This window comes from Thalassophryne amazonica, chromosome 19 (assembly GCF_902500255.1).
Source record: "Thalassophryne amazonica chromosome 19, fThaAma1.1, whole genome shotgun sequence".
In the NCBI taxonomy this organism is placed as follows: Eukaryota; Metazoa; Chordata; class Actinopteri; order Batrachoidiformes; family Batrachoididae; genus Thalassophryne; species Thalassophryne amazonica.
This window is the reverse complement of record NC_047121.1, coordinates 64,752,912-64,779,491: the sequence shown is the minus strand read 5'-3', so window position 1 is coordinate 64,779,491 and position 26,580 is coordinate 64,752,912. Positions and strand designations below refer to the sequence as shown.

Sequence of the window (26,580 nt, the reverse complement as noted above, 5' to 3'; positions counted from 1 at the left end):
CATGTGGAGAACACCCAAGATTTTGTGAACAAGATCAAGGACCTGCAGCTGGAGGCAGATGAAACAATCGTGTAATTTGATGCGACTTCGTTGTTCACCTGCATCCCCACTGCTGAGGCCGTCTCAGCTGTGAGGCAGAGACTGCTGGAGGATGTGTCTCTACTTGAAAGGACCAAACTCACACCAGACCACATCTGCCAACTCTTGGAGATCTGTCTCAACACCACGTATTTTCTGTTTAGGGGGAATTACTACAGGCAGATTCATGGTTGTGCGATGGGGTCTCCGGTATCCCCCATTGTGGCCAATCTGTACATGGAGCGAGTGGAGAAGACAGCCTTGACGTCTTTCATGGGCATCTCTCCCAGTCACTGGTTCAGATATGTTGATGACACATGGGTTAAAATCAAGCAACAGGAAGTTGAGGACTTTACAGAACACATCAACTCGGTGGACGCCAATATCAAGTTCACACGTGAGGATGCCAGAAACAACCATTTAGCCTTCCTGGACTGTGATGTTACGATTGGAGAGAACAGGCAGCTCCCGACAGCAGTTTACAGAAAACCAACTCACACTGACCAATATCTGCTCTTTGGCTCAAACCACCCCCTTGAACACAAGCTCGGGGTGATCAGAATGCTTCAACACAGAGCCCTACAGGTGCCCACAACTGCAGAGGGAAGGGCTAAAGAACAACAACTTGTCCGGAAAGCCCTCACAGTATGTGGGTACCCACGATAGTCCCTGGACAAAGTGCAGAAGTCCCAGAGAACAAAGAGACCAGATAGACAGGAGACGGAGACAAGAAGAAGAGGAGTGTCTCTCCCTTATTTAGCAGGAGTAGGGGAAAAACTACAGAGGATCTTCAGACAGCACAAAATCCCAGTTTACTTTAAACCGGTTAACATCTTGAAACAGAAATTAGTTCACCCTAAGTACATGATCCCTAGTTACAAACAGAGTAATGTAGTGTATTCTATCAGATGTCAGGAAAACTGTAACGAACACTACATAGGTGAGACTAAGCAACCTTTACACAAAAGGCTATACCAGCACCGCAGAGAGGGCGCCAGTGGACCTCAGTCTCCAGTTCATCTCCACCTTAAAGACACTAACCACACGTTTGAGGACAAGGAAGTTAAAATATTAGCCAGAGAGAAGAAATGGTTTGAGAGAGGAGTCAAGGAGGCATTCTTTGTGAAACATTTGAAACCCAGCCTTAACCAGGGAGGGGGTCTGAGACACGCTTTATCCTCTGTTTACAAGGGGGTACTCAGGTCAAAGCAGTTTCAGTCTTTTGTTCATGGTAATGAGTCATTCACATCAGCAGAGTCATCAAGGGAGCCATCAGGAGAGGGTCCATCCCATCATTAGCAGGGACAGCTGCCCTGTCATTAGGAGGGTGCTAACTAGAGCACAATAGGTGCTAATTAGAGCTATTGTTTAGTCACTAGCCTATAGCAATCTGCCTCTCAGTAGGAGGGGTCTGGTTAGGTTTAAAACTCCAGCTTTTGTGACTTCTTGATTATTCTTCTCTACAAGAGTCAAGACAGAAGTCAGACCACCAGAGCAAGAATTTTAGCTGAGGAAGCCTCTGCGATTTGAAGCGAAACGTCCTCGCGTCAAGCAACCCAGTCCAGTCGAAGATTCAAGCTTCTCTACTATGGAAACCACCTGGACAACTGAGAGCCTACACAGAAATATTGAATATGTTGTCTGGCGACCACTGACGTGCTTGCAGCCCATGTCATGCTTCCAGATTTCATAAACTCTCCTTTTACCTTGCAAAAACAAATCCAGTAAAAACCATTCATATATTAACGATCATGAGATATCAAATAAGTAATTGTTTCTCCTCATCTATTGTTTTTACTGAGCTGACTCATTTTTCCTCTGCGTTATTTTGAGCACTGGTTACTATGACACTATTTTTTTAGTGCATCAAGTTTAGCTGTTATGGAATATGCAGTGTATCCGGAAAGTAGGGGGTGGTGGACAAGTGGTTATTGTGCTTTATTTCAGTGCAGAAGGTTCTTGGTTCAAACCTCACCCCTGCCACATTTCTCCATGTAATGTGGAGTTGCATCAGAAAGGGCAATTCAACATGCAGATCCACCTCAGATCTGCTGTGGTTGACCAGGGCAAAACAAGGGAGCAGCCGAAGGGTCTTACTTACATTAATCCTTTTGAAAGTGACACTAATTTGTGAAATGATTACACTTTTTATTACCTCCGTCAATGAAGTTTGGCGGATGCCATGTTTTCACCCGTTTGTTTGATTTTCTGTCTGATGGTGAACAGCCTGTAACCCACAATTTTTTCTATCTTCAGGAAATTTTTACAGCAGATTCATATCCTGATAGACAAAACTGAGTCAGTTCTCAAGGTCAAAGGTCAATTTACTTTGAAAACCCAATGTATATTTTATTTATTTATTTAGTGTCAATGTCTCAATCAACCAGACATAATTTCCACTTTCCCAGTAAACTAAATGTTTTATTAAAATCATTCAAGCAAAATAAACAAAAATCACTACATCAAAGGTGCAAAATTGAGAGTGACAGATACAAAAATCACAAAAACAAGATACAGCATGCTGCTATTACTTTATGACTTAAGAAATGTCTTCTGAATTGTGAAGATGTAAAATGTGCAAAATTTTGATTTTCAGTTCATATGAAATTTGTGTGTATTCATGGATGTATTTTAAGTAGGTAATTAGTTGTTTTGGTTGACACCCGTTCACTGGACTCGTCATCCTCATCACAGTCTCACGTTCAAACCATAGCACCTGCAGCAGGCTGTTTTTAAAGTCCTCAAACTGAGGAACGTTTTTGTATGACTAAATCATTGAACGCTCCACCATGGTAGTTGAGACAATAGTAATCTCCATTATCTTCCTGCTGAACACCAGTGACAGAGTACTGAGAACCACAGCGAGTGCCACGGAATCGAGATGGAGTTCCTGAGGACAGAGATGTTTGTTAGCCTGTCTGCGTTTCTGAAGGTACCAACTAAGATCAGCCCCAATGTTGTCGCTTCCTGTGGCGCTGGTAGTTACAGTCCCTCCAAGACTGACAGACTTGACTTTGTCAGACTGAGTCAGAAAATTGTTGATACAAGATCCTGAAATGAGAATGAAGCTGTTTATATTTGAAAAAGTGAATTTAAACTATTTAAGGACTGGTGTGGTTTTAAATGTGTAAAATGTCAGTCCTGTTGGTTTGGGTCTATTGTCTCACTTTGAGTCATGAAAACCAACATTACCATCAGAACTGTTGGTGACATTCTGAGGCAGCTTTAGGTGTGAGTGCGAGCTCACACCAGTGTGAGCTTTAGGTGAGAAACACTGGACAAAATCAGTCAGCAACAACCAGAGGAGCCTGTTCAGCTAAACTGCTCCTCCCCAAGTACAGGACCAATAGACTGAAAGACTCCTTTGTCCCTCAGGGTGCACAACTCACTCAGTGGAAGGAGTAGTAATGATCAGTGTCTGGTATTTATATTTGCAAACTGCTTTTTGTTCCATCACTTGATATCCAGCTCTTTGAATCATCTTGTGCATACATGCATGAAAATACTGTCACCACATTGCTGGCAGGCAGGTCCAAAAAAAAAACAAAACAAAACAAAAAAAAAAAAAAAACAGTGGTTTGGTGGCAAACATGCCACAAAAACACCCAACATGGACTGTTTGCAAAGGTGTGAGGTACCACGAGTGGCCTCCCAAGTCATGTGCCAAGAACACCAAGTATTTAAATAAAGACAGGTCACATTCACAAAGCAAATGGACATGAAGCATGTTTTTAAGTTGTGTTTAATTTAATTAAGTGTTTAATTTACAGAGTCAGATTAATGTGGCAGCACAAGAACAGTAGGCAATATTACAAAAGTATGTGCACCTTTCCTTGACTACACAGCAGCCACATGTACTGCAGTGAAATGTTTCAGTCTACTCAACAAAAAAAATTGATTTTTGGATTCAAAACTGCTGCATAGCAATTAATCAAGCTACAAAAAATTTAAAATTTCAATGCATGAATAAGACGAACTATTCACTCACTTCCATCACTACATTTCCTGTCACATCCAAGTCCCTTTAGAAAGGAAGTTTTGGGGCGAAGAAACAGCTTTAGTCCACAATCTTAACTGGGAACTCGATGCAGAAGAGGTCCTGGTGGTTGTTGTCTGCAAGTTCCCACTTCACAACCAGTTTTATCTGCAAGACAGACATGCATTACTTCCCTAGTACATTTAAAAAAAAAGAAATAAATCTGAGGAACATGAAATAGGAACCAACATGATCACTGCAGACAGTTCACCACTTAACTATAAATCCAAAGCTTCTAAATAGGACTTGCAGAGGGCAAAATATTAAAGTGGCACTGAGACAGCAGGTACTCACATTGGGATACTGAGCCTTCACAGGTAGAGTGTTCAGGTAGTGATACACCTGCTGCTGCTGGATGGGACACTGAATTCCACATTTACAGCCATCGTCGACAGGAATGGCAAAGGGGATGGGAACTCCAGCGATGATACCGTGGACCAATGCTTTGCTCGTGGGAGTGTCCACACCTGTGTGCGTTGTGGGGCTCGTGAGCTCAAAGAATTCTTGATTAGACTCATTTGGAAGAGATGTTTACTCACCACTGCTGAATGTGACATTGACGCTGTAGTCCTGTCCTTTGTGTAGGGGACATGGCAAAACAGGACAAGGGGTAATTTCCACAATAGACACTTTTCCTGAACGAGAGCCTGGAGGGAATCATGGGAGAAGAACAATATAAATATGTACATATGCAATTAAGACCAGCAACACCAAGTATGAAGAGAGATTAGTTTTCATCATTGCATTCACTCAGGATCAGAGTGTGCATGTACGTGCACACCAGAAGAGTGACTAACTGCTTTGGCCATACTAACAATAATAAAGATCAAAGAAAGTACAAATATCAAACAGACCAAAAAGGGTACTGCAACCATTCAGGCTTAACACCAACATCCACAAATATCCGTTTTCACAATTTCAGTAGAGATAAAATATTAAAAGAGCTAATAAATAGTTGTAGTCATCTTCTATGATGCAAACAAGTCAACGAAGTGGCTACGGGTATGTACATCTGTATCTTCTGTGGGACTGCTAAAGGTACGGACTGAGGTTCACTGAAGATAGACAATGGCCTCATGTATCAACGTGCGTACGGCGATATTTAAGCGTATATGGGGTGTACGCCAAAACGGCTGCACTACTTGGCATTTATTAATGTGGTCGTTGGCGTACGCTGCGCTGAAAATATACACCAGGTCGAGAGGTGGTGTAAATTATACACCAAAATGAACCAGCGCTGGAATCCACATAAAAATGAAAATCAACATGATAAACAGTGCCATTATACAAATCAATGCATGTTACATAAATAACACTTTCCTGATTATACTAAATAATCAATACAAATCCCGCTTTTGCGGGATTGCTGGTCTATCGAGCACGATCTGTGGCCACAGCGCTGACTGCAAAGAAAGCGCTGCTCGCCTTTTTCTCCAGAGCAGCGCTGAGCTTAACTTTGTGGTGTGATTGTTTTAGACAATGAAATTGATAATTACAACTGTAGTGTTGTCATTCCCTTCGCCCGTGCTGCAATCAGGTTTTGTTTTCTCCATTCCTTTGTTACAATAAAATAAAGAAATACATTTTAAAAATAAAGAAATCTAAAAAATTAGGCGTGTCTTATTAATTGAGCGAGCAAATATCCACGTCAAGAATTATTGACACGTGAAAAGAGAATACAGTGGTCCCTCGCTATAACGCGGTTCACCTTTCGCAGCCTCGCCATTTCGCTGAGTTTTTAGTCCAATTTTACATTTTTTTTTTTTTAACAGTGTTCTGAGTTCTGCGTGTCTGTTTATAAGAATCTTCTCACCCAGAAGAAAAAAAGAGCGCCAACAACTACCATAACTGTTTGTCACTCGGAAACAGACACCTGCAGCCAGGTGTGAGTGGAAAAAGGCGCAGCGTCAGGACGCAGAGACGCGATCTGTGAAATACTGGTCAGTCACTATTAATAATTTCTTTTGTCCAACCTTGTACATTGATCGTTAAAATTAAATTCTTAGTTCTAAAAGCCATCATAATTATTTATAGGAAAACGTTCTATTTTTATTTCTCAAACAAATGTTTGGGCCTGAAAACAGTCTGGTCTTATTTTTCTACTAAGGTTTGAACTTTGAGAGTGTTTACACATGAGAGAAAAGTGAGAAAATGTTCATGCCTGATTGAGAAAGTGTACAAAGTGGTTTTACAGCTTTGAAACGTCTATAATTGTAAAAAACGCTGACTACGTCGCAGTTTCGCGTATTACGGGCTATTTTTTAACGTAACTCCTGCGATAAACGAGGGACCACTAACACTTTTTTGATTATACTACAAAAAACATTTGATACGACGGCCGCTTTTGACGCTCTATTGGCACGCGTCGTGATTGGTGAAGTTCTTTTTCTTTGCCGTCTTCCTGGCTTCCATGTCGTAAAATGAGGGTGTGTCTGAAGCGGAGTCTGAATATTTATGGGCGTGTTCATTATGATTGTTTTCACCTGCCGCATTTATCAAGGTCACATCAGGCGTACGCTGGAAATGGGCAGGTACGCACTACTTGATACATGTCACGGCAACTTTGGTGTACTTCAAATTTACACCGTAAATTTACACCACAAGTGTGCAACGTTGATACATGAGGCCCAATGTACGGATGAGTTTTGAAGCCTTGCCGGACCTTTAGCCGCATATGGTACAGGTATGGACATATCTGCGCATCCTGATTGGTCGGTAAGACACCCTCTGTATCTTTAGAACAGTCTCTGTAGATACGGGTCCGTACCTGCAGCCACGGCCAGAAGTCAATGTTCAAGCATCTGGGCACTATTCATCTTTAACATTTCCATCATCTGCAAGAAATACTTTTCTGCATAGAGTTAAGCTTCTCCAAACAAAGTAATCAATGACTGAAAGGCAGCCAATCCAGAAACTACAAAAACACGTCTGAAACTTAACTACCACCTTCCACTTTCCTTTAATCTACTCATGTGGAGTGGCACCTTCCAACTTCTAATTTTAATTGACATCTGGCAATGACAAATGCTGGAGTTACCAAGTAGGAAATCAGAATTCCAATTATGTTTTCCCTCCTCCAGTTTCTCAGAATCAAATTTATTTCCAAGTTCTCACATATATGGAATTTGGTCTGGTTTCATTGGTGCATAAACAACAATGAAAATCTTACCACAGTCTAAGTATTTGACGGGTTCCGAACAGGTGAACGTAATTAGGCTAAACAAAATTAACACACACACTCGGACGTCCATGTTCCGCTTTTTCCCTTTTAAACCTGAAATAAACACACACATATTGGAATCATTAAGTAAGAGTACAACTCGAATTTTAACATTATTTAATGATAAAGCATTTCCCCCCATATACATGAAGCAGCTGATCAACAATAAACACACACTCCGGAAAAATTAAGAGGAAATCTTTTGTTGTTTTTTTTTTTGCTCGTTAATAATAATAATAATAAAAAATCACACGGTTATAAATTGTAACTACGTAACCAAACGAGAGAAAAAAAACTTTACCTTTAAACGACTTCAGACTAAACTGCGAAATGGTGTCTCTGTCGGCACTTCTTGTTTCACTGAATCACAAGACTGAAGTGACGCGCTCCGTCTGTGGGTTTTTATTCGCCCAGCGTAATGACTGTCAAGGATTTTTTTTTAATTCAAATTTTAACCTCAAAATTCAAATTTTAAGTTCAGAAGTATTTTCATGTTCACGTCATATTAATACAATTGGCTCAAACATGATTTGACAGAATTTTGACAACTTGTGTTGCGTTAAAATTACACTTATAATTGTTAATTTGTTTAAGAAACATTTTGCGCCAAAATGTAATGTTCTTGTTCCTGGCACACACTTCAGTTATAGTGCAGCAGATAACAGTATATATACCCAGAAGATACCCATAATTTGCATCAGTTTTTACCAAAATTTGAGCAACTTTAACTTTTGAAGCCTGCACAAATTCTGGCTGTTTTTACCCCATACCCCCATTTATCCATTCCGTCACAGATTGTCCAAACTATACCTTTTTGGAATCTTTGTGATCAGACAAACAATGTGGTATAGTTTTCAATACGACTGAAGCATGTTTACATTTTGACCCCTGTGTAATTATTGTTGACCTCTGTTGTTCTGCCTATTGAAAATTCAAGTGGCCAGTCAGTTTTTTCAAAAAAGTAATGCCTAAGGAGTATTTGTGTCGAATTTGGTGCTTGTATCACCGTTTGAAGGATTGTTTCAGTTATCTGCTGCATTAAACAACAAACAGCGGTTTAGGCCGTTTAAGTCATAAATCCGATTGCCTGAGAGACAAAACAGAGGGCATATAAAACCTCGAATATGTCAGTCAACGTCATAGTCTGTGGTCGGTCGGAGTGAAACGACAAATCACATAACAGAATCGTATGAAAGTGGGTGTGTTTATTTGATGTCACGACCAATCAGTGTGCAGGCAGATATGGCGTGATGAAGCCAGAGTTTGGCGCTATGGTTTCGACACGTGGGTCCTAGTTTTGTTGATTTCGATACACATTTCGAAGTTCGGGTCATTGCGTCATACTCTTGTCTTGTGATTGTTATTTGGGGCAGAGCTTAAGCAGAGTTATGTCATGTTTTGAAGATAGTGAACACAAAGAAGGCCAAACCTACGGAAGCGTATTGCATTCACTGGATAAAAAAAAAATAAAAAAATAGACCACTGATCTCGTAATTTCAAGATAAGATCTCGTAATTACGAGATCTTTTCTCATAATTACGAGAAAAGATCTCGTAATTACGACATCGGGATCTCATAATTACGAGAAAAGATCTCGTAATTACAAGATCGGGATCTCATAATTACAAGATCAGGTGTCTCCTGATCTCGTAATTACGACAAAAGATCTCGTAATTATGATATATTTTCTCATAATTATGAGATCCTGATGTCGTAATTACGAGATCAGTGGTCAAAAAGTTTTTTATCCAGTGAATGCAATACGCTTCCGTACAAACCAGACCAGTGGCAGCAGTTTTGCACTAGTATTGGAGGAGACACTTAAGATTTGTGTTGTGTGGGGTCTGATCAGGAAGATGGGTGGTACAAGGAGGGAGTGTACATCGCCAGCTATTGTATATAAAATGAAATTATGAGAAATAATGAAGACAAGGCAGAAGCTTTGGCAAAAATGTTTGTCAGATAGTTCTGATAACCTGATGCACGAACCTGTAGAGATGAAATGTTGAGGGCACATCCCAATGTTAGGTTCTTCTATGTGGTGAGTGATCGCAAAAGAATTGGACAGGAAATGGTCTTCAAAGTTTAGATGTTGTATTGAAAGACGCCTACACTGATGACAGAGTAATCTAGCAGCGCTGGGGTCTTTGAACAAACCGCATGCAACATTGGGACAAAGAGCCTAGATTTTCTTTCTAGGCTAACTTTTATTCTTGAATCTAGCCTGGCCTCATATGGGCGGTCCTTACCCTGTCGTGAATCAGTGACTATATGATTGGCTGCAAAGTGAAGTGACGTGGGCGGGTATAAGCGGATGTCATGCTCACGTTGTGTTCAAGGCGGTATGTAAAAATCTTATGGTGTATGTCTGTGCCAGGCAACAAATCAGAGTGTTCCATCATCAAGACCTCATAACCCCTGCATGCCACACTTATGTCCTGTCAGACAGAGCACCTTCAGCCAAAGACTGAGGCCACCGAGGTGCTTCACAGAACACCACAGGAGGTCCTTCCTACCTGTGGCAGACTGTATAACTCCTCCCCTTCTGCAGGATGAATACATGACAATTTTTTCAGTTAATCAGAGCTATGTGCAATACTGTCAACATCTTGCGCAAGTGTCTTCAGTCATTTTGCATAAACATGGTGTACTCACTGCAAACAAACAAAAAAAAAAGGAAAAAAAAGCAATGTTTACTGTTTCGGCACTCTGGCAAAACAATTTCCTTTGGGATTAATAAAGTTATTCTTATTCTTAAACAAGCATTGGCGTATGATATGTTGTGGTGGGATGGTCTTCTTAGTCTTGAAGCCAAGTGAATAGGTGGGATAATGTTTAACTTGACTATGGATTTTTTGAAGAAGAGAACCATTTGGTGTTTTGCCGTCTCGCAGTCTGTGACTCACGCAAGAGGTCTGTTCAGAGTTCCGATTCAGGGCACACTGTAAACACACCTCGTGAAGTATGAACAATAAGACAGCACTGGGGCACAGCAGAAATTCATCACAGGTGCTACACCTCCTCTAAATAACCCTCTCAACTTGGAAGAATATGTCATCATCATAATCGCCCGTGAACTTGCTGGATCAGTGCCATCCACATCCTCACTAGCCATTGTTTACATGCACTGTGAGATGCCAGATGCTGGCGCCACTGTGTATTCTGGGAAGCACGGGGCGCCACCAGGGGGATTATGGGAAAAATTAAAGAGCCGAATTAGTAGCCCACAGCAGTAGTAGCAGTAGCCCACACTATGTTTTAACAAACAGACAGTGGAGTTCCACAAGGGAGCGTGTGCAGTCCCTTACTGTTTAACATCATGATTAATGATATTTTGTCAAGGTAGATGCTAGTCTTGGAAAGTCTTTGTATGCAGATAACGGTGCATTGTGGATTAAGGGTCGAAATCCTGCATTTATTGGGAAAAAGCTTCAGGTGGCTGTCAGCACAGTGGAGAGACGGGGCAATAAATGGGGTTTCTGTTTTTCTGTGGAAACCTTCAAAGGAAAGTAATAAGTACAGTGGGATGACCAGCCTAGATCAGTGGTGTTGTGTAAGTAAGTAACTGATAGGAATAGTTGTTACTGCCCCCTGGAGGTTGGAGAATGTTATTAGAATGTTCACTTGTATGGAGGTCTTGACACGCTTCAGTAAAGCTCCGAGTCAACCTACTTAATGTGTAGCCTGCTTCTGTTCCACTAATCATCAGTCTGCATCAGGTAACATAACATGGTGTCAGAAGTGTGTTAGAGATGGACAGTGACAATTCGGACAACTTTTAAAAAGATTGTGAGGTGAAAGGAGCACGGGAGCAGCATGCGAGCTAGCCTGAGAAGAACCAACCAGCCTGTTAGTGGTGGAGGAGAGGAGCAAACATGGAACGGCTACAGATCCCCCCGCCACCAAAATTCGATGTCTCGAAGCCAGAGGAATGGCCAAAGTGGAGGAAAAGGTTCGAAAGATACAGGACATCGAGGACGTCATAATGTCCCTAGCTCTAACAGAGGAAGAGCAGGAAGATTATGCTGAGGTAATTAACCGACTTGAACGACACTTCATAGTGAGAAGGAATGTGATATTCGAACGTGCAAAGTTCATCCAAAGACACCAAGAAAGCGGAGAGACAGTAGATAATTTTATCACTGCACTTTACTGTTTAGCAGAACACTGTGGCTATGGTGCCTTACATGAGATGACAGACTCGTTGTGGGGCTGCGAGACAAAAAGCTATCCGAGCAACTTCAGATAGACGCTGAGCTAACGCTAGAAAGAGCAGTGACGCGTGCTCGGCAAAGTGAGCAATTAAGTCCAAAAACAACAGGAACTCATGAAATCAAACTTCAAAGCTGAAAATGGTGCAAACATAGACAGTGTCTAGTTCTACCAGAAATCATACCCGACAAACCAAGACAGGCCGTGCATGCACTTTAAAAACAAAACCATTCCTCCAAAGCAGGTAACATAACAGATGGTACTTTAATATGAAATATACAGATATGATTCACATATTTACAGATGGATCTAAGGATCCAGTCACGAGAAAGACAGGAGCAGCTGCTTATACGAGGTCTATTAGAAAAGTATCCGACCTTATTATTTTTTTCAAAAACTATATGGATTTGAATCACGTGTGATTGCGTCAGACAACCTTGAACCCTCGTGCGCATGCGTGAGTTTTTTCACGCCTGTCGGTTGCGTCATTCGCCTGTGGGCAGGCTTTGAGTGAGCACTGGTCCACCCCTCCCGTCGGAATTCCTTTGTCTGAGAACTTCCTGAGAGACTGGCGCTTTGCTTGATCAAAATTTTTTCCGAAGGTGTAAGGCACATCCAAGTGGACACCATTCGAGAAATTCAGACGGTTTTCGGTGAAAATTTTAATGGCTGATGAGAGATTAAGGAGTGTTACTATCGCTTTAAGGACAGCCCACGGCGCCGGACGGCGCGCTGCGCCCCGAGCCACCGTCGTCAGCCTGTTTCGAGTTGAAAACTTCCAAATTTAAGCCTCTGTTGACCCAGGACATTGTGAGAGAGCAGAGAAGTGTCAGAAGAGGTCGGGATCAGCAGTTTATCCGGACATTCCACTGTTACAGGAGATTTTGTAATGAAAGACGTGCGGACGGATTCGCGCGTTGGCACGCAGCCGCTCATTGCACGGCACCACAGCAAAACACCTCCGTTGGAAGTCTCACAGGACAAGTTTGAACATGCCCAGCTGTTAAACAATTTCTCGGATACTCACTCGACTGAAAGCCATCGAAAACTGCCTGAATCTTACGAATGGTTATCAACACGGAGGTGTTTTTCTGTGGCGCCATGCGATGAGCGGCTGAATGCCGACGCGCGAATCAGTCCGCACGTTGTCCATTACAAAATCTCCTGTAACAGTGGAATGTCCGGATAAACTGCTGATCCCGACCTCTTCTGAAACGTCTCTGCTCTCTCACGACGTCCTGGGTCAACAGAGGCTTAAATTTGGAAGTTTTCAGCTCGAAACAAGCTGACGACGGCGGCTCGGGGCGCAGCCTGCCATCCAGCGCGCTGTCCAGCGCCGTGGGCTGTCCTTAAAGTGATAGTAACACTCCTTAATCTCTCATCAGCCGTTAAAATTTTCACTGAAAACCGTCTGAATTTCTCGAATGGTGTCCACTTGGATGTTCCTTACACTTTCTGAAAAAATTTTGATCAAGCAAAGCGCCAGTCTCTCAGGAAGTTCTCAGGCAAAGGAATTCCGACGGGAGGGGTGGACCAGTGCTCACTCAAAGCCTGCCCACAGGCGAATGACGCAACCGACAGGCATGAAAAAACTCACGCATGCGCACGAGGGTTCAAGCTTGTCTGATGTAATCGCACATGATTCAAATCCATATAGTTTTTGAAAAAAATAAAAAGGTCAGTTTCTTTTCTAATAGACCTCGTATTCCCTAATTTCATAAGTCAATCAGTCTTTTCTGTGGAAATGCTAGCGATGTTGCTGCACTGTGGTGGGTAAAGGAGGTGAAGTTCAGTCACCATGTCATCTGTTCGGATTCAGTGGCAGCATTACTCAGCATTGCAGGCCAGATCTGATTAATGAGATTTTTCAAAGCTTATTTAAACTACAACAGAATTTTTCAGTATGTTTCATGTGGGTTCCATCTCATACTCAAATAATGCTCCACACCCTAACAGTTGGTGGTGATAATGCACCGTGTTGGTTAGTAAACCGGCAAAAAACTCGATAGAAGAATAAGAATAAGCCTAAGAATAAGAATAAGCATAATAATAATAATAAGAAGAAGAAGGTCATGTTTAGTGGATTGACAGATTTGGGTTATAGTACATTTTCCTTGAGGACATTACTAGGGCATGGAGCTTCCCCAAAGGAGAGAGCGAATTTGGTGGTCTGTTTTGTTTTGTTTTTTTTAAATTGTGGCTTATATTGGAAAATACAGGAGTGCCATTCATTCATTCATCTTCTACCGCTTAGTCCAGTTAAGGGTCGCGGGGGGCTGGAGCCTATCCCAGCAGTCATAGAGCGCAAGGCGGGGTACACCCAGGACAGGACACTAGTCTGTTGCAGGGTCACAAACAGACAAGCACGGACACACCCACACACACACCTACGGACAATTTAAAGACTCCAATCCACCTAACCCGCATGTCTTTGTATGTGGGAGGAAACCGGAGCACCCGGAGGAAACCCACGCAAACACGGGGAGAACATGCATCTCTATCTCAAGTTTAATAGGTATTATATGTCTTATGACCTGAGGGGGGCAGCAATGCACTGAGCGTGCCTAGCGTGCCGACAACCAAGAAGAAGACGAAAGTTGTTGACGATGGCGTCTGTTCGCGCAGCGTTGATAGCGGCGTTAAAATTAAAAGTGTTGAACATTACGAGGTAACAGTTATTTGTTATTTTTGATTACAAACGTTTCTTAATATGTGTGTGTGTGTGTGTGTGTGTGTGTGTGTGTGTGTGTGTGCGCGCGCGCGCTAGTTAGCGAACTAACAACACTATTATCAATGGTTACCTAGCTTGTTCTCTCTCATGACTGCTAACAACTTTGTTATTATTTATTATAGAAACTGTTAGAAAATACTGTTAGAAAATAAAAATAATGTGAAGTTCTGAAATTATGTGGCATTGAAAAGTTGTAAAATAGTGGGAGCCAACTGTTAAATTTAGTTAAAATTCCAAAGAATGGTTGCAAAATAAATAAATAAATGAATAAAAATCATGTGTATATATAATATTTCCAGTAAAATTGCTGTGATGTTTTATCAAATAACTATTCACAAAAAGGATGCATTTAGTGTGAAGTTTGTAATATGTCATCGAAGTAAATGCATATTGACCTTGTTTGACCCTTACTTTCTCGTTGTTTTTGTTCTGTGTGTGCCGAATAAATTAATTAATTCACTTAAGAGACCAAATGTTCAGCACGGTCGAAACTATTGTATTTATTAATCCTATTATCTTAACAAATAGTTTGCATCACTTTTTTTTTTTTTTTTTTACCAAACATTAGAACTTTAATTTTTGACCCCTGTACAAACTGAAATTTACCTTTGCCACCATGTTTTTTCCTTTCAGTTTTTACCCAATAATTCCATAATGTGTAGTCATAGATAGTCCAAACTGTACCTTTTTGTAATCTTTATGATGAGACAAATAATGTGATATAACTTTCAATATGATTGGAGCATTTTTATATGTTGACACAAACAATGACGTGCAAGAAACTCTCTTAAAATCAAATACACATGGTTTGAGAACTTTATTTTCCATGTATAACTTTCTTTCAGCATCTCCCTTTATGCTTGTGGTCACTACAGCAGGTCCAGTGTGGATTTGTTGATGTTAATTTGGCATAAGGTTGACACTGGATGCTTGACACAACTCCACATTACATGGAGAATGGCCACAGCTGGTTTTGAATTGGGAACCTTCTGCTTGGGAAGCAAGCACACTGACCACTAAAGCCATCTTGCTGCCCACATGTTTTTTCCATTATTTCATTGTTAATGTCTATTTTTGTCTTTCTATTTAGCATTGAATTTGATCTTTGCAATTTGACATAATATAAATGTTTTGCAGGGTGTCTCCTCTTCTGAAAAACATCACTGCAGTCCGTCAGCCACAGCAGCTGCCCCGATCCCTGATTCCAGCAGGGGTTCAGCACTTCAGCACCTCCTCAACTGAGGAGCAGCCACTGATGCCAAGTTCATTTGAGGATAAAGTACACCTCACCGACTCATGCGTGAAGGTTAGCAGTAGATACCTGTGACTACCAGCGATACACCAGTTAGTGCAGAGACTAATTTTGTTCAGCCTGTATTGACCATCATTTGACCAAATATATTAACCTTCTGAGCCCCAATCACTTTCTGTACATTTTTTATATTCCTCTCACATTTCTAAACACTGTAGGCTCATTTTTCACTGCACCTGCAAGTACAGCACAATCATGGCTAGAAGTAGACAAAACTCAAAAATGTCATTGTACAGCATAATGTAATAATTCAAAAATGAAGAAAAAATTTAAGATTTTTTTTTTATTATTATTTTTGTCATGTCACTGTTGGTCTTGGCAGTTATTCAAGGATTCACAGTTGCTCTGAAGAGGATACTTTTTTTAAAAGTACGACCTGGACTGTGGTTTATTTGTGGCTAAATCTAGAATGATGAGATTTTAATTTATCACTATTTTAAGCTTAGATTTGGTTGTTTTATTCCCTGATGGAAGCATTCAAGGACCACAAAATAGAAATTTGAAAACCTGGTGATCATTTGTTTGCACAGTTACTTGATACAATAAATGATGTCATTTTGGCAATTTGTTATTTATTGTATAGAAGCCGTGCCTTTAACATCTGCTGGCTGGTTCTGAGATTTTAAGGACTCCGTAAAAAAAAAAAAAAAACTGGTTTGATTGAAATTGCTTTGTGTTTTGGAGATATTTTCTGCAGACAGAAACCAGCACATAGACATGACTTTTAAAATAGCCTCTTTCCTCTTTGCAGTGAAGCAAAAAAAAAAGCTTGCAAAAATGAGTAAATAAATATCTGTTAATCAGAAGATCATATTGTATCAGAGTCCAACAGTCACAGTCAGTCGTGAGTGCTGTTTGTAGAATGTTTGCAACAGAACTTTCATGTTAAAGTGACCCCAGCGTTCATCTTTGCAGCTAAATTTTGTCAAAACTTTCTCCAGGAAGTTGTCCCTCCTCCTACTGGTTGCTGCATTGTTTAAATGTTATGTTGAATGGTTTTGCGGATGTTACAGTTTCTGCTCTAAATATGTAAATGCTTTTGCCTGAAGTCTAAACTCTCATTAGGGAATACTGAGTGAAACTCGATCTGTCTTTGTTCTTTGCACCTCATTTGTCCTCGTCACCATCATGTTTGTTGTTTTTGTTCAGAGACTGGCGGAAATCATGGAGAAGGGTGAGTACCTGAGGATTCAGGTGGAGGGAGGAGGCTGCTCCGGCTTCCAGTACAAATTTTTAATTGATGGTAACAAGAATGAAGATGACAGGTAAACAATCAACACTTCAACTTTGAACTGTTGCACGTTGATCTTGTTTGGAGTTGTGCTAATGTAATCACCACTGTCGCCCTGCACCCGCTCTGTTCTCAGAGTCTTTGAGCAGGGGGGCGTGGCCGTTATCGTGGACGCGGACAGCCTGGAGTTTGTGAAAGGAGCCACGGTGGACTACAGCCAGGAACTGATCTGCTCCGCCTTCCAGGTGCTCAAGAATCCTCAAGCCGATCACGGCTGTTCGTGCGGGACGTCGTTCTCTGTGAAACTATGACGCTGCCTCCCCGTTCAACTGCTCAGCTTGTTTTACTTAGAGTTCACTTCCACAGTTGTCAGTTTATTAGGCACTCAAACACGCTACCATGAAATATTACCAACACTTACAATTCTGCCAGCTAATGATTATAATTATTATTCATTTCAGTTCATTCGTTTGGGTTATAAAATGGAAAAAGTACTGAAAAATATTTAGTATTTCACCAAGCCTCTTGGTGCCTTTGTAAAAATGTCTTGTTTTACTTATTTATTTAGCCAACAGTTCAAATATAAAACAAAAGCAGCAAACATTCACTTCATGAAAATAATAAAAAATAAAGGATCACAATTGTTATTTGTTAAATTCAGAAATGATCGTGTCAATTTGAAAGCCAGTTGTATTTCTACAGTTCAGAGGCTGGATAGATGATTAGTTCCAAGTTGGTGGGAATAACAAACAGTATAGTTGTATATGGCAACACTGGAGTAGGAAGTCCTCAAAAAAAAAAAAAAAACTGGTGAGGGAAGCCACCAAAATACCCATTACAATTCTGAAGTCAGCTTCTATAGTTGCGATTGGAGAAACTGGGCAGAATGCAACTTTTTCTGTGTGTGTTGCATCAGCTTCACGTTGGAGTGTAAATTTCACACCTTTGTTTTTAATAGAAGATTCTTCTGTGTAACTGGTGATGCAACAGCAAAACTGTCATGATGTCATTTCTCCCTCACAGCCATAGAAACCTGCAACTCCATCAGTTGTCTTGGTGGCTTCCCTCACTAGGCTTCATGTATCCATCCATGAGCTTCTATTTAAAAAAAATTAATACCAACTGGCTTTAAAAGTGATGATTTGCTGTAAATTAATCCAAAGGTTGCACTGAACTGTTACATGTACATTTTCAGTCTGTATTTGGTTCATTGTTGACACTTTGTTCTGTACAGGACAGTGTAGTAAGTCACCACATCTTGTGTCACAGTGATTGTGACACACACACACCTCTCTGAAAGACTACATATCTGATAACGAACTGAATGCAGCGCAGCCTTATTGATTAATCGATGTTAGTTTGGAAATGTGACCTGCTGGTTGATGTAAATTTGCAGTTTTTTATCTACAAGTTGCAAATAATACAAAGTGAACAAAGGCTCAGCTAAAGTTTGCTTTCTGTGCTTTGATTTATCTTTGTATGTAAATTTTGTAAACTAAATAGGTCAAAGTGTATCTGCTAATATAAGAACTTGTGTTTTCTTACTGTATAAAATTGTGTGAAGATGAAACAGTCGATGTCTTCAAACCAGGAACTGATCGATGCTTCAGATGTACAGATTAATTACACCCTGTCTACATTTCACGGAATGTTATTGTCCAGAATTTAAAATACGACTTCATGGATGCTGTGTTATTTATTTTTTATTAAAGTGAAATTTAAGAAACATCTCACAAAAAATATATAAAAAGAATATCTACAAATGGTATTTACACTGGTGTAATATAAATCAAAATATACAGCTTTTTTTTAAGTCTTAATACAAGGACGAAAACAAACCAAAAAAAAAAGTTTTGTACTTATATTTTCTCTCTGATAAAACATTACGTTTATGCATCGATCGATATCGATGACGTTTTGAAAATGCAACAATAAGATCGTAGCAGCACACTGGAAACTGATTGAGATGCAACAGTGCATTGAATCGTCCATTTTTAACAGCAGTTTTCTGGGACTGTTGGGCAGATTGTCTTCTTGGTAAGCCATGCATACCCGGTAACCTCAAACAAGTACACGTTGACATGTTTTAATGGGGAAACACTGCTGAGGGAGGGTCGAGGTAACAACATGGCGACGTCAACCAGAAGTGAACCGGCGGGACGGGGAGGACACAGTGACCAGGTCAGGTGTACAGTGCATAAAATGCTTTGGCGTGCGAACATCCAGAACATAACGGTGGATGTTACATTCAGGAGGAAGGCCACAGGATTTGGAATGACCAGTAAAAATGGAGCCAATGAGCACATGATCCAAAGAATAACAAAAAACCAACAAAAATCCAAACCCTCATAACGCTGTGATTAAGGCTATTTCAATTTGCTACATATATATATATTTATATATATATTCTTAAAAAATGGCATTGTCAGTCACAACTTCACAGGCAACACCTCCATTTGGGGCATGAGACACAGATGGTAAAAATAAATATGCACAGATTAGAGGTGATTAAATGTTGGGTGAAGAGCACAATCAGGACTGACGCGGCAGCCAAAAGGGACCTTGTGTGCATGCACCAAGTTTTGTTTTGAGGCAGTGTGTCCACATTTACAAGTTGCCAGTTTTGTCGTCCTTTTGCATGAAATGTGCACTTCTGGGTGGATGACTGCGCTGGCGGAACACAGGCGCGGCCTCCCATAGCGCTCTCAGTGAGGAGTGTGGACACACCGCCACACGAACAGACTGGAAAGGACATTGAGAGAGTAACACAGTGGTTAATGTTTTAATTTGATGCAGTGTGTGTGTGTGCAGCCTCGGTACCTTCTGTCATCGCCGCCGGCGCTGACAACAAAGTGGTCTCCGTTTGTGAACCGGATATTTGTCAAATGAGCAGAATGGCCCAGAAAGCGTTTGTGTTTGGCCTGGAACAGATAACATTCACATCAACCGGGTGGACGTGTATCACACTAGATGTACAAGACTGCTGGCGTGTTATGACACACACACACACACAGTTACAGGAAGTAAAATGTTCACTTTTTATTATTTCTGTAACATTCACTCCATTTTAAATTGTATTAGACAGAACTTTATTAACCCCTCGGGAAGACTCCCTCAGGGAAATTGCGGTTCCAGCAGCATTGTATAGCAGCACACAGGGCAAGAAGCACACAGTATCAAAAGTGAAAAAAGAAAAACGGTTTGCAAGTATAAATACAAATACACAATATAAATACAAGACATAGTGATCAATACTGGTTTACTGGCTTCTACTGTTCCTCTGATGGGAAAGTTTGAGAACTACCTTCAACTCACTGACTCATTTAGTTACTTCAACCAAGATGTCACTCAGTCCTGAACAGTTTTGCTGGTGCGTATGTGCAAAACATGGCAACTTGGATGCTCAGCCACGAGTTGCTCTTTGCACAATACCATATGGGCCAACAGTTCATAAGGTGATAAAACCTAGGCTATGATTGTGTAAAAATTTTGGAATCAATTGGACAGAGGTTACAGAAATGACAGTTCACAGTATCTGAAGTGGCTTGTAAAAATCCTGACTGATAGAGGGCCCAAAAGATCATAGAGTGAGGAAAGCATTGATGTTATCTTGTTGGTGGAAACCCGTGTCGGATGCACGCATGCACACACAGACAAAGCGCTGTTCTAGATCCTCAATCTCAGTGTAGCCAGCAGGTGATAACAATGGCTTGATTAACGTGGCTTCACAGGCGGATCCAGGTGGGGCTGTAGCCACCCCAAAAATGTCAGCAGCCCTAGGGTTAATCATTAAAAACAACAGCAATTTTAACAAAATGCAGTAATACTTACAAACTTCTCTGGACATGGGAAGTCAAACAACTTGACCATTCCAAAGTCATCACCTGTGACAACATTAAGGCCCGAGTGGGACACACAGGCGCAGGTGACGTCTGCTTTGTCAGTGTTGCGGGACCAGATCCCTATGACCTCATCCCCAAGGACACTGGATACACAGACGGAACAACGTTTTGGGACAAAGCTCTGCAATTTAAGCTTGTGTCGGTCTAAACAGTGATTCGTACCTTGTCCAAGTGGCCCAGGTAATCCTGTCAATATGTGACTGCTCTGTGACCTGCTTCCCAGATGGCACTTCGTATACGAGTCGTTTATAAGCACCTGTGGAAATCTGTTCAATAGATAAGAGGAGATGGGTCACAGTGACCGAAACCCGCTCATTGCAATGCTAACGAGCCTCCACGTGCCACGTACCTGGATGGAAGTGCTGTCGGCCGAAAAGTCCATCTGCATCACAAAACTGGTGATGTCTCTACAACAGTTGATTCGATTAAGTTGTGGCCCGAGTGTCAGGTCGTAGAAGTCCACCGCACTCTCTGTGGAGCATACGGCCAAGTAACGAGAATTTGGACTGAACCTGTGAGGAGACAGACCGCAGGGTTTTGATAACAACCAAAATTCAATAGGTTCATGTTCATGTTTCATCTGCTTGCTGTAGGCAATTATCAACACCTGATATCCTGGATAGGGGAGCGCCGGTCCCTTTTCTTGCCCCAAATTTTGAGTGAGGCGACCAGCAGAATGATAAACTCGCCGTTCTTCATGCCGATGGCAACCATGTCTCCCTCGGGACTGTAGCTGATGGTGCATGCTGGGTGGCCCAGGTTCACCTTATTCAGCATCTTCTGTTTCCCCACAAGGAGATTTTAAATCATAAGATCAAACAGAAACAATTTAGACTGAATATAAGAATGAGCATGTAGAGATGGATTTATTTGAACAGGAAATGACTGGAGGGTAACAGGGTGGACCTTCTCTGGGATGTCCCACAGGCGAACAGTACCATCCTCTGCAGCAGACAGAAATACGTCTCTGGAAGGATGGGCGCCCAAACCCCAGATTGGTCCGTCCATATGTCCGTTCACCAAGATGTTGCATGCTGCATTCTTCTCTCCTACTTCGATAATCTCTGCATTCCTGGTACCCACAAGGATTTTACCCTAAAAACCACAGAGGAAAATATGTTAAAACCATCGGTCAAAAAGGGATAATGAATGAAGTAAAACGTATAAGATACCAGCAGTAGCGGTAAACTATGCTGTACCTTTCCTCTACATACAGAGCGAACACAGTCTATAATCTGTCCAGTTTCTAATCGAAAAGCCCTGCAGCGCTTTAGCTCCTGGTCCCAGAGCTTCAAGGCACCACCCTCCTTGGACCTGTGGAGGAAATTAAGTTATGTATTTTATGCGGTATAATCACATCAGAGTATAAGTCTCACCTGTAAAAAAAAAAGTCTCTTAATGAAGAAAAAAAAAAAAACAGCTATGAGTGGCCCAGGAGTATAAGTCAGACCTTTTTCACTCACTTTTTAACACAGCGTTTCCACGGGGGCAGGTTTAACAACACACACAGGAACTCAGTGTAGCACATGTGCACACCACAGCCTATGCTGTTACTTAAAATAAGGAATTTTAAATTCTATAAAAAAAATAGCAGTGGCCTATATTAGTGGCCTATATTAGCTATACAGGTGTATAATATGACCCCTTGAAATGACATGAGTGTGGTAATGTAACAGAGCAGCACTTACGGTCTTTCCTTTCCTCCGGTGACGATCAGGCCGTCTCTCAGTGTGGTGTACATGGTGAACACAGGACCCGTATGAGCTTTGGCCACTATTCTTACTAGAATGTGTTCCTTCCACACACACACATCCCCACTTATGGTACCTGTAAATGTCAAGTTATTCTGAAAAGAAAACAAATCTGCACTAATCTAGTGACCTAAGAAAGCAGAGCAAGCAATACAAAATCAATCCACAGCACATTTAAGCAGGACGTTACAAAAAATATAATGCGCAAACTGCAGCTTTTAAAGTGATATTAGGGCATAAACAAGCATTGGAGAGAGATATTATAAAAATAACTTGTAGCTGGAATCAAATAGAGACATTGAGTTTAAATGTAAAACAGACTGATAATCATTAGGACAGCTCCAGTTTGGAAGTCACTTACAGCTCCAAATGCCACAGACAGCATCGTCTGCATCCGGGCATCTTCTATGGAACTCAGCACACCTTTCTTACTCAGCAAAGCTCGACCCGCTAAAGTCCAGAAGCGCACGTGTTTCACCCCGACAGATACAAAGTGTGTGTCCGAGTCCGGCCGGAATTCGGCCACAAAGATCCTCTGGGTGTGACCGATCCGGCTGGCCACTTTGGCACCTGAGAAACAAAGGAGAGGAGCACTGAAAGCAGCTCTGAGTGAAGCTGACCCTGAAACGTGGAACACGTGAGCCCGTGTTTATGTTTCATGAGCTCAAGCTGCACCTTCTTGCCACTTCCAGATGGTGACAGTGTGTTCAGGGTCCAGGCCCACAGACAGCAGGAGTTTTCCGGTGGCACTGAAGCTGACGGAGCAGACCCCGCCTGAGTGGAAACACCGGAGCACCGACAGCGTCTGCTTGGTCATGGCGTCCCACACGTGGATAGACGGAGACGTAGCTGAGCGAGACAGGAGGTGGATAAAGGAGTGAAATCACATTGCGTGACCCATGTATCGAGAGACTTAAAGGATAAATTCATAATAAGTCACAAAAACAAAGAAATTAAAACTTGGGGTATGTCATATCTAAAGAAGCCATTACAATGGCCTTAATTGTGGTGTCAAATTATTTATGGGACGTACTGTAGGTGTCAGTACGTTCTATGAAACCTTTAGTCAGAAACCGAAGCAAACAAAAAATTCACCAACTATTTAGAACTCAGAGGTTAGAGTGCAGATTTTGGGCTTCCCCAAGTTTCTTTTATTTGTTCCAAATAAATATATTTCCTGAAAACAACCAGTAAGCCCTATTGTGACCTTTGACCCAACTGAAATAAAACCTTGTGGTATCTCAGTCAGCAGTGAGGCTACAGAGGAGGCTTTAGATTTAAACTAGTCAGAGACCCCAAGTTCCTATTTGATATGACACAAAAGGATTTGTGTTTATCCTGGTTAGAGAGAGATTACTTCACCAGGTCAGCTCTGGAAGCCTACACTGGTGCCACGCATTGCTGCATCCCCCACATTATGAAATGAGGTGGGCTTCATAGATAATTGGCAAAGCTTCTGGGGAAAACCTGGTCTTGTTAGGAGAGACGGCAGCCATCCCACTTTGGATGGAGCAGCTCTCATTTCTAGAAATCTGGCCAATTTTCTTAAATCCTCCAAACCGTGACTATCCAGGGTTGGGACCAGGAAGCAGAGTTGTAGTCTTACACACCTCTCTGCAGCTTCTCTCCCCCTGCCATCCCCTCATTACCCCATCCCCGTAGAGACGGTGCCTGCTCCCAGACTACCAATAACCAGCAAAAATCTATTTAAGCATAAAAATTCAAAAAGAAAAAATAATATAGCACCTTCAACTGCACCACAGACTAAAACAGTTAAATGTGGTCTATTAAACATTAGGTCTCTCTCTTCTAAGTCCCTGTTGGTAAATGATATAATAATTGATCAACATATTGATTTATTCTGCCTAACAGAAACCTGGTTACAGCAGGATGAATATGTTAGTTTAAATGAGTCAACACCCCCGAGTCACACTAACTGTCAGAATGCTCGTAGCACGGGCCGGGGTGGAGGATTAGCAGCAATCTTCCATTCCAGCTTATTAATTAATCCAAAACCCAGACAGAGCTTTAATTCATTTGAAAGCTTGTCTCTTAGTCTTGTCCATCCAAATTGGAAGTCCCAAAAACCAGTTTTATTTGTTATTATCTATCGTCCACCTGGTCGTTACTGTGAGTTTCTCTGTGAATTTTCAGACCTTTTGTCTGACTTAGTGCTTAGCTCAGATAAGATAATTATAGTGGGCGATTTTAACATCCACACAGATGCTGAGAATGACAGCCTCAACACTGCATTTAATCTATTATTAGACTCTATTGGCTTTGCTCAAAAAGTAAATGAGTCCACCCACCACTTTAATCATATCTTAGATCTTGTTCTGACTTATGGTATGGAAATAGAAGACTTAACAGTATTCCCTGATAACTCCCTTCTGTCTGATCATTTCTTAATAACATTTACATTTACTCTGATGGACTACCCAGCAGTGGGGAATAAGTTTCATTACACTAGAAGTCTTTCAGAAAGCGCTGTAACTAGGTTTAAGGATATGATTCCTTCTTTATGTTCTCTAATGCCATATACCAACACAGTGCAGAGTAGCTACCTAAACTCTGTAAGGGAGATAGAGTATCTCGTCAATAGTTTTACATCCTCATTGAAGACAACTTTGGATGCTGTAGCTCCTCTGAAAAAGAGAGCTTTAAATCAGAAGTGTCTGACTCCGTGGTATAACTCACAAACTCGTAGCTTAAAGCAGATAACCCGTAAGTTGGAGAGGAAATGGCGTCTCACTAATTTAGAAGATCTTCACTTAGCCTGGAAAAAGAGTCTGTTGCTCTATAAAAAAGCCCTTCGTAAAGCTAGGACATCTTTCTACTCATCACTAATTGAAGAAAATAAGAACAACCCCAGGTTTCTTTTCAGCACTGTAGCCAGGCTGACAAAGAGTCAGAGCTCTATTGAGCTGAGTATTCCATTAACTTTAACTAGTAATGACTTCATGACTTTCTTTGCTAACAAAATTTTAACTATTAGAGAAAAAATTACTCATAACCATCCCAAAGACGTATCGTTATCTTTGGCTGCTTTCAGTGATGCCGGTATTTGGTTAGACTCTTTCTCTCCGATTGTTCTGTCTGAGTTATTCTCATTAGTTACTTCCTCCAAACCATCAACATGTTTATTAGACCCCATTCCTACCAGGCTGCTCAAGGAAGCCCTACCATTATTTAATGCTTCGATCTTAAATATGATCAATCTATCTTTGTTAGTTGGCTATGTACCACAGGCTTTTAAGGTGGCAGTAATTAAACCATTACTTAAAAAGCCATCACTTGACCCAGCTATCTTAGCTAATTATAGGCCAATCTCCAACCTTCCTTTTCTCTCAAAAATTCTTGAAAGGGTAGTTGTAAAACAGCTAATTGATCATCTGCAGAGGAATGGTCTATTTGAAGAGTTTCAGTCAGGTTTTAGAATTCATCATAGTACAGAAACAGCATTAGTGAAGGTTACAAATGATCTTCTTATGGCCTCGGACAGTGGACTCATCTCTGTGCTTGTTCTGTTAGATCTCAGTGCTGCTTTTGATACTGTTGACCATAAAATTTTATTACAGAGATTAGAGCATGCCATAGGTATTAAAGGCACTGCGCTGCGGTGGTTTGAATCATATTTGTCTAATAGATTACAATTTGTTCATGTAAATGGGGAATCTTCTTCACAGACTAAAGTTAATTATGGAGTTCCACAAGGTTCTGTGCTAGGACCAATTTTATTCACTTTATACATGCTTCCCTTAGGCAGTATTATTAGACGGTATTGCTTAAATTTTCATTGTTACGCAGATGATACCCAGCTTTATCTATCCATGAAGCCAGAGGACACACACCAATTAGCTAAACTGCAGGATTGTCTTACAGACATAAAGACATGGATGACCTCTAATTTCCTGCTTTTAAACTCAGATAAAACTGAAGTTATTGTACTTGGCCCCACAAATCTTAGAAACATGGTGTCTAACCAGATCCTTACTCTGGATGGCATTACCCTGACCTCTAGTAATACTGTGAGAAATCTTGGAGTCATTTTTGATCAGGATATGTCATTCAAAGTGCATATTAAACAAATATGTAGGACTGCTTTTT

The 26,580-nt window shown here is 41.2% G+C and overlaps 3 protein-coding genes across 8 annotated transcripts in view; 1 reads left to right on the top strand and 2 right to left on the bottom strand.

Annotated features, from left to right (window-relative positions):
- Positions 1–3,824: 3,824 nt before the first annotated feature.
- LOC117500654 (NPC intracellular cholesterol transporter 2-like) lies at positions 3,825–7,704 on the bottom strand. 2 transcript variants are annotated; one of them, XM_034159407.1, is made up of 5 exons: positions 7,636–7,704; positions 7,284–7,388; positions 4,654–4,761; positions 4,409–4,581; positions 3,825–4,217 (listed from the first exon to the last, which is right to left on the bottom strand). In XM_034159407.1, exons 2-5 carry the CDS (start codon positions 7,363–7,365, stop codon positions 4,149–4,151), a joined length of 432 nt encoding a protein of 143 aa, XP_034015298.1. In that variant the 5' UTR covers positions 7,366–7,388; positions 7,636–7,704; the 3' UTR covers positions 3,825–4,148. The 2 variants fall into 2 exon arrangements, with proteins under 2 accessions (XP_034015298.1, XP_034015297.1); XM_034159406.1 differs by having other exon boundaries at positions 3,825–4,222; positions 7,636–7,674.
- A 5,902-nt stretch (positions 7,705–13,606) lies between these two features.
- isca2 (iron-sulfur cluster assembly 2) lies at positions 13,607–18,390 on the top strand. The gene is made up of 5 exons (XM_034160086.1): positions 13,607–13,615; positions 14,131–14,214; positions 15,415–15,583; positions 16,739–16,854; positions 16,957–18,390. Exons 2-5 carry the CDS (start codon positions 14,153–14,155, stop codon positions 17,129–17,131), a joined length of 522 nt encoding a protein of 173 aa, XP_034015977.1. The 5' UTR covers positions 13,607–13,615; positions 14,131–14,152; the 3' UTR covers positions 17,132–18,390.
- eml5 (EMAP like 5) overlaps positions 17,481–26,580 on the bottom strand; it is a 92,845-nt gene continuing 83,745 nt past the window's right edge. For 4 of the 5 annotated variants that reach the window (XM_034160080.1, XM_034160082.1, XM_034160081.1 and 1 more), the window contains 11 exons: positions 23,149–23,322; positions 22,835–23,043; positions 22,411–22,568; positions 21,922–22,036; positions 21,629–21,817; positions 21,330–21,502; positions 21,072–21,234; positions 20,885–20,988; positions 20,652–20,805; positions 19,641–19,741; positions 17,481–19,562 (listed from right to left, as the gene is read on the bottom strand). In XM_034160080.1, the coding sequence (XP_034015971.1) occupies positions 19,526–19,562; positions 19,641–19,741; positions 20,652–20,805; positions 20,885–20,988; positions 21,072–21,234; positions 21,330–21,502; positions 21,629–21,817; positions 21,922–22,036; positions 22,411–22,568; positions 22,835–23,043; positions 23,149–23,322 (1,577 nt within the window). In that variant the 3' untranslated portion in view covers positions 17,481–19,525. Of the gene's footprint in view, positions 19,563–19,640; positions 19,742–20,651; positions 20,806–20,884; positions 20,989–21,071; positions 21,235–21,329; positions 21,503–21,628; positions 21,818–21,921; positions 22,037–22,410; positions 22,569–22,834; positions 23,044–23,148; positions 23,323–26,580 lie in introns of those variants that run through there. The other variant, XM_034160084.1, reaches the window with a different exon arrangement.